This window comes from Theropithecus gelada, chromosome 10 (assembly GCF_003255815.1).
Source record: "Theropithecus gelada isolate Dixy chromosome 10, Tgel_1.0, whole genome shotgun sequence".
NCBI lineage: Eukaryota > Metazoa > Chordata > Mammalia > Primates > Cercopithecidae > Theropithecus > Theropithecus gelada.
This window is the reverse complement of record NC_037678.1, coordinates 80,772,906-80,787,173: the sequence shown is the minus strand read 5'-3', so window position 1 is coordinate 80,787,173 and position 14,268 is coordinate 80,772,906. Positions and strand designations below refer to the sequence as shown.

The 14,268-nt window shown below is 39.7% G+C and overlaps 1 protein-coding gene across 2 annotated transcripts in view; it reads right to left on the bottom strand.

The window, feature by feature from the left end:
- Positions 1 to 14,268, bottom strand: part of PLCB4 (phospholipase C beta 4) — a 415,371-nt gene that overhangs the window by 38,568 nt on the left and 362,535 nt on the right. For both annotated transcript variants that reach the window (XM_025399657.1, XM_025399656.1), the window contains 2 exons: positions 7,296 to 7,384; positions 5,787 to 5,937 (listed from right to left, as the gene is read on the bottom strand). In XM_025399657.1, coding sequence (XP_025255442.1) covers positions 5,787 to 5,937; positions 7,296 to 7,384 — 240 coding nt within the window. The remainder of the gene's footprint in view (positions 1 to 5,786; positions 5,938 to 7,295; positions 7,385 to 14,268) is intronic.

The window sequence follows — 14,268 nt, the reverse complement described above, 5'->3', positions numbered from 1 at the left end:
TTTTTTCTGGCTTCTCCCTTTTACCAAATTCAATCTTAGCATTTAAGCAATGTGCTATTGAGCATAGCAATGCCTTAAACATACAGGAACTAATAAAATCAAGCCAGTGTATAACAGGAGGCTATCAGGAGGAGCTAGGGTAATACACTAAGTCATCCTACCATCTGAGTGATGCTAACCCAGGTGTTGTCATAGCAACAACATTTGTAGCCAGATCCTCAAACAGTTTGTTTGACTGCAGATTTTCATCTTAGGCAAACAAAATGAATGTGCACTCTGTGCTATAATTGATTTCCATTAGAATCCCAAAGGCTAGGTATGATATATTTAAGAGAGATAGGCATCAAGTCCCAGGCTCTTGTTTTTCCCTTTTATTCATTTTAAGATGTGCACATCCAATGACAGGGTGGTCAGGCCGCAGAAGGAAAGTTTTGGCTGAGGGAAATCAGCCTTGTGATCTGTAACATTTTATGATCAGGGTGTGAAGGGTCCGTGGGGGCTCTCTACTGATCTCCTAAGTTGGCCTTCACAAGCTATCTCCCCAGTGACTGAGGCAGGGTAAGGCAAGAGAGTGATTCCTGGCACACAAAGAGCTCCCTGTCTTTAGGCCTCAGCTCGCTCGTCTATAAAAATGAACATACAGGATTTGGGGAGTATGCAAGGTTCTCCAGAGATCTAGCAAATTCTACGAGTTTGACCCAGTCTGATAAAACTTACTCTCTCTCTCTCTCAATTTTTATTTTATTTTTTGTTCTTGGTTCAGCTAAGTCTTGATTAAAAGAAACCTACAAAAACATAAACTTCCCTCAATTACCTGGTTTTGTGTTTTGGGGGAAAGACACAATTTGTAAAAATTTTGGTTCCCATAAGTGATTTAGTTAGAAAAAATACCCACATTCTACAGAAGAGGACAGTTCCATCTGCTTGCGGAGAACAGGCTTCCCCATAGAGCTTTGCATGATAATGGGAATGTTCCACGCATGGGTCTGTCCAACTGACAGCCTCTAGCCCCCTGTGGCTCTTGAGCACCTGAAATGTGGCTAGTGTGAATGAGGAACTCAAGGTTTAACTTTTAAGTTAATTGTTAAAGAAATTCAAATAGCCCCATGTGGTTAGTGGTAGCCCCATGTGGTTAGTGGCTACTATATAGGACCCTGCAGGTCTACAGGCTTCCCTGGTATGAAAGTAGGTTAGGCAGCACATTTGGGGCCCCAAAGGTTTTGGCTAATTGAAGTTTCACTACATAAAATTTTTGTTCATATCAGCATAGTTCCTTAACAATAACTTGTTTTCTCTTAATCGCTAATCTGGAAATTAGGAGCTGAGTTTTCTTAATCCTTTGTTCTTAAAATCAGAAAGAAAAATAAAGTTGTGCTGGTGCAGTCATTGCCGTTTGGCTGAATGTCTAAGAAAAACCGTTTGGAATTTCACACCTCCCCACCTTCATAGATGTCTGTAGCAAACGCTGTCTGCTCCAGCCACACACCATGCCCTCTCTACATCAGCTCTTCTAGTTCACTTCCAATTGCCAGCGTCCGAATGTCGAGAAATTTATCCCTTCCACGGGAACCCTCAAGAAAAGGCTGACAGGAGTCAGGGTATACATTCCCCAGCTCCCTCTTCCCTCTAAGAGGAGACATCTGAGAAGTATGTGCAATACTAGCCCCCACAGTTTCTCCAGGACATTAAGTTCCAGGTGCCTCCTGGCAACTGGCTTTAAAACATTCTAATTACTGACTGCCTTCCCTCCCTGGTGTCACTTCTTCACACCTCTATCCGTGTCCACTGCATCCTAGAATAAACTACTTGCACTGGAAGCCTTCTCTCAGGGTCTGCTTTGGGGTGACTCAAATTAAGACAGTTTTCTGGAAAGAAATGGAAGTTTGCTTTCTCAAATGACATCTCTTCCCCCAAAGGCTCCTGGAGTAGAGTTTACTCCCCACTCCACCCCAATCCATGGAGAGGCGTGGGAAAAACACCTACAAACTTCTCTCTTGTACTTCCATGCCATTCTCCTAAAAGCTATCATACAAAAGAACAGACCTCTCACTTACACCAGGCTCTGCTGAGCCTAGCTACCTCCACGTGTGTCCTTCTAGGTCACACACTGCCCTGCCCCATGAACTTCAGTATCTGACTTGTGGTTTTCCTATGCAGGCACTCCCAGACATCCAACACAGTGATTCAATATGCATGAGAAGAATATGCTGGGTGACTTTCCTTTCTATTTCCATGATGCCTTCCATTCTAGAAATCTTCATCTCCACTTTACGTCACCTCCCACTGACAGTTGTAAATGGGATGTTAACACTGCTTGAAACTGCCCCTCCTCCAAGACACGTACTTAGAGGTACCTCTTTCTGACTGCAAACTCTATCCTGCCAACTTCACTCACTCCCTTACACCTACCAAGCAAGCTTTTTACTTTCATCTTGTTTCTGGTTCCCTTTAACCTTTTCCTTTCCTAGCAAAGTCTCTCTCCTCTAGTATCTACCCCCCAGAACATTAACCTATAAATTATGATCAGGGTGGCAGACTGAGTGCAAAAATGGCCAAAAAATTCTACCCCTCCCTGTTTCCACACCTACTTACATGTGACTTTGGAACTCCTCCCATCAAGATGTGGAATCTGTTTCCCCAACTCTTGAATCTGGGCTGGGCCATGTGACTTGCTTGGGATGATGGAATGTAGTGGAAAGGATGTCATGCCAGTTCTAAGTCTAGGACTCATCAAGGAACCTGACATACAGATGGTCCCCAACTTACAGTGGTTCAACTTTGCAATGATGCAAAAGTGATATGCATTCAGTAGAAAGCATATGTTGAATTGTGAATTTTGATCTTTTCCTAAGCTAGAGATATGCACTGGGGCTGCAGCAAGCCTCAGCTCTCAGTCAGCTGTATACTCTACAGTGTACTGCACTTAATAAGTTACATGAAATATTTAACACTTTATTATAAAATAGGCTTTGTGTTAGATGATTTTGCCCAACTGTAGACTAATGTAGGTGTTCTGAGCACATTTTAAATAGGCTAGACTAAGCTAAGTTATGATGTTCAGTAGCTTAGGTATTAAACACATTTTTGACTTAACGATATGTTCAGCTTATGAGGATGTAACTCTGTCATAAGTCAAGGAGCATCTGTACTTTCACCTCCATTTTAGAACATTACAACTGCCATGTGAACAAGCCCAGGCTAAGCTGATGAAAGATGAGAGTTCACAAGGAAGACAGCCCACTTGTCCCAGCCAATAACACCTTAGCTGAACCCCAAACATTTGAATAAGCATAGCTAAGATTAGCTGAGTCACTGATACTAATCCACCCATTACCAGAAAAGCCACCCAGACAACCTCATGGGCTATAATACATGCTTACTTTATTTAAATTTCTGACTTTTGCAGTTGCTTGTTACACAGCAATAGCCCACTGTTACAATGTCATAACTTAATGCTCTTCAATCTTTTGGTCCCAGACCATACACATTATGATAATTTCAGGCTTGCAATTCCCTAAGCTGTACTTTGTTCATAGTTGTTGCTGAGTTTCTGGGCACTGCTGAAGAAGTAATGAGATCAAGCTACATCAACTTAATACACACCACCAACCCTCACCAGGGTCCTGTGTGCTATGTGGCAGACCTCCTCCTTATTTCTTGTGGATCGTTCTATTCCGGACAGTGGCAACTCCAAAGCTTTTCTATATTGTTGTTTTTCAGTTCTACCTCTACCTTTCTCAGCAGAGAGTAGCCACCTAACCAACTTCTTAGATCAGATAGAATCTATCTATGTTTTACTACAAAAATAACCACTATTTATTTCCCCTCTAATCAAGAGGTAGAGTCTACTTCTTTACCCCTTGAATATTGGTTCACTTTGTGACCTGCTATGGCCAATGATATACCAGCAGAGGCTGGAAAAGGGCTGCTCTTTAAACTCAGGGAGTACCATACGAATAAGCTTGCTCAGGCTTCAGGATGATGTGAAACAACTTGCCAAATGACAGAGGTGTGCATAAGGTCATCCCACATCTACCTTCCAGTCAACCTATCAGCTGATCACAGGTGCATAACAAGACACAGAGATTAGCCAAGCCAGTTTAGATCAACCAACCCAGTGAAACATGATCTCAATAAATGGTGGTTGTCTTAAGCTACTAAAATTTGAGGTCATTTGTTATGCAGCGTAAGCTGACTGATACACCATCTGTCAGAATTCTTCCTGTCTATCCTGAAGCTTCTATTCACTCATCATTCTTCTTGGTTCAGACAGAACATATCTCTTCCTTCCTTATCCAGCTGAATTTCACGCTTTTTGTTGATGCAGATCTTCCTTATGGTCTTGTTTTACCATGTACTCTCTTTTGCATTTTCCTTGTTTTCCCTTATTAGTTCCTACCAACATGCTACTGTCCTCCAGAACAACTATCTTATGTCTTAAATTATGTCTCATATTTTTCTAACCGTGTTTATACTGTCATCATCCAATCATTGCTGGTTCAACAATAATTTTGTAGTCTTCACTTCTCTGGACTTATCTACAGCATCTTTTCAAAACTAATTCTTCTTAGAACATAGACCTCTCTTTTTTCTTTTTTCCCATTCATTCTGCCTTCTAAGTACACTTATTCTGTTTCTCTATCCCTCCTTCTTCTTCTCTACCTGGCATAGATTTGTTAATTGCATATTTCTGCCCAAATGTATCAGCAACAGCTTGACTTCAGTGATATACAGGACCAAAATCATCGTCTTTACCAAAAGCAGCTCCTCCTCCTAACTCCTCTACTTCTCTCAATGGTACCATCTATCTCTGGGATTTGTCCGTGAAGTCTGAGTTACCACAAAGCCCCTTTCTCCCTAAGGCCCATATCCAAGCTGCCAACTTATTTCTATTCTTCCTTCCTTTTGACAATTTCCAACTTAATCCAGACTTCCTTGTCCCTATCATTCATTAAACAGCCCTTTACTTCCCAAGAAAATAGATTACTATATCTTAACTAGGCATGGTTCCAGGGACACACTGATAATGAGGTGTGGTCTCACCTGCAATAACCTCATTCTCTGGTTGTTAATACTCTATCAACACAATGTGATAGGTGTGTTATAACAGAAGCAGGAGTGTCATAATTCTTACCTGGCCCTTAGCATGCCCACTTTCAATGAATTCTTCTGCCAAGACTATAATTTTCTTAAAACATTCCTTTGACTCATTTCCCAAGACCTTCTCAGGGTGACCCCAGAATTCTTTCCAGAACAGGAAAGATGAACTCCTTGCCACTCCCTATCAGCATTCTCCCTGCCCCCTTTCCCTCCAATATGGAATGGGCACCACCCAATCAAGGGATGTCTGACCAATTAGAATGGAAACCAATTAAAATAACCAGCACAGTTGTTTCCCTACACACTGGCTGATGACAACTCTTAACGATCTTTCTTTTCATCCACAGGTAAACACATGGAATTGGCCTTCAAATGCTCATTTGATAATTTTACAAACAAATAATCATGGATGCTAAACATCTACTTATGGGGGGAAATTATCAGTATGAGAATTTAGAAATGTCCAATAGTGATAACTCTGTTGGTTCATGAGCCCACTGCCTGTGCAGATAAGTACCTATGGGAGGGTCTGGAAGAGAGTGGGGATGAATTAGTTAACATCACTGTGTAAAAGGTTCTTTCCCACAAAGAACTTTGAATTTATATATTTCCTAAAGCTATAGATATTGTACCCTGTGTAATTAAGGTGGGTGCAGAAGAAAAGGAGCCCAATGGCTCTCTCTCACCTTTCTTGGCTTCCACACCAGAGGCCAGGGCAGCTGTGGTGGTTGGTCTGAGCTCAGAGCTACTCTGAGGGGTCACGTTTGCTTTGGTGGTATTGGCCTTTCCTTTCTTGTCATTTTTGGAAGTGTCACTGGGCACATCGGCTATGTCACTCTAGAACAGAAACATTTACATTGACCCAAACGAATGTCACTCAAGGTCAAATATCTTGTACATTCTTTATTTTACTGTAAACTTCTACTATACCCTTCCTAGACTTCTACTCTCTTAAAGGCAAAGGATCCAGCCAAGGAAAGAAGATCCAACTTATTAACAAGCAGAGAATACTTTCTCTTTTTCTAGCTATTGGAGAGATGCTACATCCATTCCAAACTGAGGATTTTGGTAAAGATAACATTTAAAAACAAAGAAACAACCCACATGTGCACTGGAATGGGAGAAGTTTGGGATGCAAGGCTGGCAAACAGTGAAAAATCAGTAATAAATGCCATTTTGACTGGGCATGGTAGCTCACGCCAGTAATTTCAATGCTTTGGCAGGTCAAGGTGGGAGGACTGCTTGAGGCCAAGACTTTGACACCAACCTAGGCTACAGAGTGAGACCCTGTTTTGACAAAAAAAGTAAAAAAATTTAGCCAGGCACAGTGGCACGCATCTGTAGTCCCAACTACTCAGGAGGCTGAGGTAGAGGGATGGCTTGAACCCAGGAGTTTAAGTTCATAGTGAGCTATGATCACACTACTGCACTCTAACCTGGGCAACACAGCGAGATCCTATCTGTTAAAAAATAAATAACTAAAAATAGAAAGCAATTATCATTAATTCACTAAACTGGGATAACTGGTATTTTAGTGTATCACAGAAACGTCCTGTACAGTACAGTTTGAATATTCCTTATCTAAAATGCTTGAGATCAGAAATGTTTTGGATATCAGATTTTGGAACATTTGCATATACATAATGAGGTATCTTGGGGAAGGGACCCAAGTCTAAACAGAAAATTCATTAATGTTTTATATACATCTTATACACAGCCTGAAGGTAATTTTATACAATATTTTTAGTAATTTTGTTCATGAAAGAAAGTTTATGCACAGTGAACCTTCAAAAAACAAAGGTATGACTATCTCATGACAGCACTCAAAAAGTTTTGAATTTTAGAACATTTCAGATGTTGGATTTTCTGATTAGAAATGCTCCACCTACATTTTAAACTTTCCTAAAAGCATAACAAAATGTTTTTAATTTACTTTCTCATGGGGAAGGGGTCCCCAGATGTGAGTTAAGCCACTGATGATGAAGTGGATTTTTCTGATGGTAGTCACATTTTATTAAACATGCCACACTTTTGTAGAAAGTCAACTATTGTTGAATTGATGAGCTCAGTTTTAAAATTGCTAATTCATTACTCCTTAAATTTGCTAATTCATTACTTTATCTTGCTTTTGTAAACACTGTTTGATAATGAAACTCCCACAACTTGGCCATCTTTAATCAACCATTTCTACTTACAGTTTCAATGCCCATAGCTCTCATTTGGTCTGCTCTCTTTTCTGTAATTGAGAGAAATTTCTTTGGATCTGATAAAGCATCCACAATATCTAGGGAAAAAGAAAAAAACCCAATGAGCTGTTAATTCTCTGTTTTACTGAAAATATTCAAGAAAACTCTGTTTAATAAACTACAATCCTGGATACCTGTTGTGCTTTCTGTTAACAATCTTTTCCTAGGACATAAGACACACTGAGGAAGGCACAGCTAGTTGGAGAAAACAAGAAAGGAGTAAAAGCAAGGGCCAAAGACCAGATGATGTTTTTATTGTCTCTTTTTTCCCTTTAGTTTTTCCCTATATGAAAGAGGCAGAGTGTCAGGACAAACCGAGTGAAGTATGTGGGTTCTTGACTGTTTTTTCACTTGTGTGTGATTTTCAGCAAGTTGATTAATGTCCCCAGCCTCAGTTTCTTTATCTGGAAATTAGGGTGGATACCACCTGCCCTGCAGAATAATCATGATAATTCAATGAGATGATGAACATAAAAAGTACCTGAGGCAGGTAGGTCTTATTTTTTGATACAGAAGGATAATACATATTCAATGTCAATTTTGGTTCCATGGTAGACAAAATGAAATCTTTCTCTAGTGTTTTCTCATGTATAACCTGAACTTAAAAGACAGTAGAATTTCATATTTTATATTAATGTCATTTGAAGATTTCAAAGTACTTTCAGAGTTGCATATAATTGTGTACAATTTACTCTTACTATAGAAGGCAAAATTATTCTTGTTAACTTGAAACCCTCCATAATTTATACATTTTAAATACTGTGTAAGTTTATAAAATTTTCCCTAACAGAATCACCTTCCTAATTACAATCTTAGGATAACTCTTAAGATAACATTCTCAGTACTTAGGGCACATAATTCTCTCGGTTTCAATTTTTTTTCTTTTCCTTTTTATAACAGAAAGTAACATTTGCACATGGTTGGCCAGAGGCAGTGGCTCACGCCTGTAATCCCAGTACTTTGGGAGGGTGAGACGGTTGGATCACCTGAGGTCAGGAGTTCAAGACCAGCCTGGGCAACATGGTGAAACCCTGTCTCTACTAAAAATACAAAAATTAGCCGGGCTTGGTGGTACATGCCTGTAATCTCAGCTACTTGGGAAGCTGAGGCAGGAGAATCACTTGAACCCAGGAGGCGGAGGTTGCAGTGAGCAGAGATCGTACCATTGCACTCCAGGCTGGGTGACAGAGTGAGACTCCATCTCAGAAAAATAAATAAATAAATAAATAAAATAAAATAACATTGGCACGTGGTAAACATTCAAGTACATAAAATGAAAAGTGAAAACTTTCTTTCCTGCTAATCCTGTGCCCAGAAGGTAACTATTATTATCCATTTCTTGTATCCATTCAGACATTTTTTAAAACTCCAAATGGGTTCATAGTTTTCTGCACCATTTTTTAATGTCAGATATCTTGGGAAACAATCTCATATTGGCAATATAGCTCTAATACATTATTTATAAGGGCTGCTTAAACTTTCCATTCTCTGAACGGTGATAATTTCTTATAATTAATTATAATATTAAGATAATTTCTTATAACAATTTCCAGTTGCCTATTGGTAGACAGCTTGTCCTTTCAGTTCTTTGCTATTAAAGTATCATTGTAGTGAATGTCTTTGAACATTCATTGTAGGGAATACCTTTGAACATTTCATAGCATACCTCCACATATATTTATAGAATAGATTCTTAGAAGTTAGAATGATGGGTAAAGGTATTTGTCCTATGGTAGTTATTGCCAAATTGCACTCCACCAAAATTGCATCACTTGATTCTCCCAGCAGTGGCATGTGAAAAGGTCTGTTTTTATCACCCATGATCCCAAAGAACTCTTTGCCTCTCAACAACAGCCGTGGAAAAATTAGCTCTTAAATCTTGCTCAGGAAAAAAAAAAAATCACAGACAACAATTTTTGGCAAGTTACTATTCTAGGAATTTATTTATCTATTTTAAACTCTTTGTTATAAAACATTTCAAGTATACACAAAAGTGGAGAGAAAAGTACAATAACCACTCATATATTTATGATGACAACCCAACAATTATAAACATTTGTTTGCCACATTTCCTTTATATTCCTTTCATTTTTTTCTTTCTTCTCTGTTGAAATATATTAAGGTGAATTACATATATCAGAACATTTAATTCCTAATAACTTGTCTCTGCAGCTCTAAATTTAATTTGGAGCCAACCATCCCAATGCTGTATCCAACAAAATTGGCATAATTCTTTACTATGATATAATACACAGTCCATCTTAATATTTCCCCTATTTATAGTTACATTGTTTGAATCAAGGTACCAAATTTCATACTATGTCTCTGATAATTATGGCTCTTAAGTCAATTTTAATCTACAGCAATCCCTCTTGACATCTTTCGTTGTCAAGAAGAGGGTACTTCTATGAGGTGCTGTGACTTTATATGCATCGCATTGAGGGATATAAAGGCTGGTTGTCCCACTTGTGGTGATGCTAAGATCCTTAAGTAGGTTCAGGAGGTGGCAGCTCGATCTCTGCATCATACTGCTGCTATCTCTCTCCACAACCATTCGGTGAATCTCATGGCAACACTTTGGCTCCCAACATTACTTTTAGTGGTGCTGATGGTGCTGATATCTCTCTTCAGTCAGTGGTGTCTGGAGGAGACACAGGGTTTACCTTCATTGCTTAGAGAGGAAATGCAATGTTCGGAAGACTCCTCTGATGCCAATTCATGTCCTTTCTGCTCAGCATCCCTCTGCCCTGTGGTCACTGGTCACCCATGAGGTGATGCTGTGTTAGGAGAACCACATGGCTTTCTCACCGTCATCAGGATGCCACGAAGCGGGCATGACTAAGGTCCTTCAGCACAAGAGGACACAATTTGACCAACCTAGACTTTTAGCACAACTCTTTGTGCCTGACTCTCAAATGCCTCTTCCTGCCACTTGTCCACACCATTATGAGGCAGAGTGAGGTTTAACTTGTATCCATTAAACTTTTCTGCCCTTCTTTGCAGGAGATATACTTCGTCTATGCTTCTCTGTACACTCCCACGTCGGATATGTTTTGTCAAGTATCCAATCCCAATGGCCCATTTCAGTGATAACACACAGGACTGGGTGGGTAGGAAACACCCGCTAATTTTTAATGGCATGTAATCAGTCTGGGGGCCTGAAAAGAGTATATGGCATTTTTGAGGAATAACTGGTAGTCTTTTACATAGGAATAACAGATAATACTTTAATTACTTAAAACAAGTTACAGAATCAATAAAGACAGACATTAAAGAATGAAATGATCCTTCTATCCTAACCAAGCAGTTTTATATACTTTTGTGTAATTTTTGCACATGAATACATTTTTTCCACGGTTTATTTAGAGTTATATAACCTGCTTTTTCATTGATGCATATATTATATCTGCATAGTTCTGAAAACTATTTTTAGTAAATGGGTAATGTCACATTGATTTTCTATATCAAACTATTCCCCACTGGTAGACACTCAGATGGGCTTTCAATTTTTCTATAAAAAGATGGATTTAGGAATATCTTAGTATAAAAAATGATTTCTTTGTCATTTTATCAGAAAGTTCATGGTTCAGTTAAATAATATAGCAGTTTACATAACTTATATGCCTGATAGGCATTCTTAACAAAATTTAGTCTTAATAAGCTTTAAAATAGTTATTGAAGAATGGTGAATGGAAGGAGTACTAAGAACATAAAGCAGAGACTGGGCACGGTGGTTCACGCCTGTAATCCCAGTACTTTGGGAGGCCGAGGTGGGTGGATCATTTGGGGTCAGGAGTTTGAGACCAGCCTGGTTAACATGGTGAAATCCCATCTTTACTAAAAACACACACACACACACAAATTAGCTGCGTGTGGTGGTGCACACCTGTAATCCCAGCTACTCGGGAGGATGAGGCAGTAGAATTGCTTGAACCTGGGAAGTGGAGGTTGCAGTAAGCCGAGATCATGCCACTGTACTGCAGACTGGGTCACAGAGCAAGACTCTGTCTCAAAAATAATACAAAATAAAAATTAAAAGCAGAATTAAGAGGGTGGAGTAGATTGAATAGTGTCCACCAAAACTTCCATCTACCTAGAACTTCAGAACATGATTGTTATGTATAAATAGGGTCTTTGCTTAGGTTTTAGAAGAGGACTGAAATGAGATCATACTAGATGAGGGTGGGCCCTAAATCCAATCACTAGTATTGCTATAAGAAGGGAGAGAACATGGAGTCACAGGGAAGAAGGCCATGTGACAACAGAGGCAGAGACTGGAGTGGTGCAGCTTCAAGCCAAGGAATGCCAAGGACTGTCTGGAGCCAGAAAGAGGCTAGGAAGGATTCTTCCCAAGAGCCTTCAGAGGGGACATAGTCCTGCCCACCCCTTAGTCTCACGCTTCTAGCCTCCATAAATCTCTGTTGTTTTAAACCACCCAGTTTGTGGTTGTTACAGTAGTGCTAGGAAACTAGTGCAGAGGGAGAACAAGACAACCGTACATTTGATTGCCACAGTAATTGAGGGGGAAAAAATTCACTACTTAAATTCTTGGGGATGCATCTTCCATACAAAGTCATGTGCTTAAGTGTACAAGGCAGGCTTTATTATTAAGACCATGGAGGGTCCAGCAGCCCCTGGAGACCTCCTACTAGAATCCCAGTGGTTTTCCTCCTGTTTATGCCACAATGTCTTGGTCTCAGCTTCTAGGGCTGATTCTACACAATCCTGACCTAGCTGAATCCACATACTGTCTTGTTTGTCACAGCCAAGCTGTCTGAGATGCTCTCATCAGCCATCTGCTATAGGATTATGTAGATGTCACCTAAATGATACAACAAAATCAGAGCCTGCTGAAGATTTATCCATTAGCTGGATAAATATCATTGCTTAATTCTATCTTGAATTACCAATATTAACAGATCTAGACAGTATTAGGGACATATGATGCTAGATCCTAACATCCTGCCTTATTTGGGTCTTATTTTCTGAAACGTCTTATTTGAGAAGTTTTATTTACAGTTAGATGCTGTCTTTCTTTACCTTTAAGAAATTACAATATACAATAATAATGCAATATAATGTTCTTGAACAAAATGCAACAAAAATATGAAAAGTGCAAAGTAAGGTTTGTTCAAATTAAATCAGATAAGACAAAAAATAGATTACAAAAGGACTAAACGCCTTGAGCAAGGCTAAAGTTAGCAGGCTATTTGAAATGGATACTTCATTCCTAGTAATTTTAAATAACAAAGTAGATACTTCTAGGACAAGCATGTCCAATCCATGGCTCACAGGCCACATGTGGTCTAGGATGGCTTTGAATGTGGCCCAACACTAATTTGTGAACTTTCCTAAAATATTATGAGAATTATGCACAAACTTTTTTTTATTTTTAATTTTTTAATTTAATTTTTTTTTATTTTTATTTTTTTTATTTTTTTTTTTAGCTCATCAGCTATCGTTAATGTTAGTATGTTTTATGTGTGGCTCAAGACAATTCTTATTCTTCCAACGTGGCCCAACGAAGCCAAAAGATTGGACCCCCTTTCTAGGATGTTTAATTTGGTCATGTGGTGGCAGGTGTTCATTCTGTAGCTGGAGTTATAGATCAATGCAGAAGAATGGCATTTGAATACCGGGGACAGTTCTGACAAAAATTTTCTGCCAAAGTGCAAAGGGCTCAGCATTAGGGAGCCAAGGCCCGTCTTGGCATCTTTAAGATAATTTTTCATTGTAATTCAGTTTCTCCACTGGCCAGGGACATACACATGTGAGACATACGGATAGGTAGATACGAAGAGTGCTGCATATCAAAAAAGGAAATTGATTTTTAATAGCCACATTTAAAATAATCTGTAATCAGAGAATGAAAAGCTGTACCTCAAATATCTCATACTTACCTACTTGTGTAACTGTACTTGAAAAATGGTATTTATTGTTTCCTTGCCTCAGCCCAGAAAAATAACTTGAGGAAGTGGTTAAATACATCGGGTATATTCTTGGCCAAAGTTTTGCATATTCAAGTAAACCCAGTATCTTTCTTTGGTGCCAATATGACATTTCACTGGACGTCCTTCCTTTTATTGGGGAATACTGTGGCTGCCTATTTCCCGTTTAGTTTAGAGTTCCACAGGATAAATCACTGCGACAAGAATTCATTTTCAGTGCTGATTAGCATCCACTGGCAGGTGAGTAGGCCTTACTAGGAGGGAGCCACACTGTACATCTAACAGGGTAAAGACGGATGCATGCAAACTCCTGACTCTGCAGAACCCACAAGGGTGGCCTAAAACACCCTAGATTCTTGGAGGCCCCAGCAGGGGCTCCAGAACCTCTCTTTTTAAAAAGAAACCAGTCTGCTTTTTCTGATTTGGTTCTTTCATTAAGACTTAACTTAGGCCGGGCGCGGTGGCTCAAGCCTGTAATCCTAGCACTTTGGGAGGCCGAGGCGGGTGGATCACGAGGTCAGGAGATCGAGACCATCCTGGCTAACATGGTGAAACCCCGTCTCTACTAAAAATACAAAAAACTAGCCGGGCGAGATGGCGGGCGCCTGTAGTCCCAGCTACTCGGAGGCTGAGGTGGGAGAATGGCGTGAACCTGGGAGGCGGAGCTTGCAGTGAGCCGAGATCGCGCCACTGCACTCCAGCCTGGGCGACACAGCGAGACTCCGTCTCAAAAAAAAAAAAAAAAAAAAAAAAAAAAAAGACTTAACTTAAAGCTTTACTTATGTGTTTTTAAAAACACCATCTATTTCTGGGCATAATGCCATTTCCATGAAGCTGGTCTCTCCTAGTAAAGACTTTCCATGTATGCCCTGCTTTTCCCCTCCCTTCCTCCCTTCCTCCCTCCCATGCTTCCTGACTTTCATACAGAGTTGAAAGCATCCATTTAGGTGTCTCTAAGAATGGAAATGAAGATA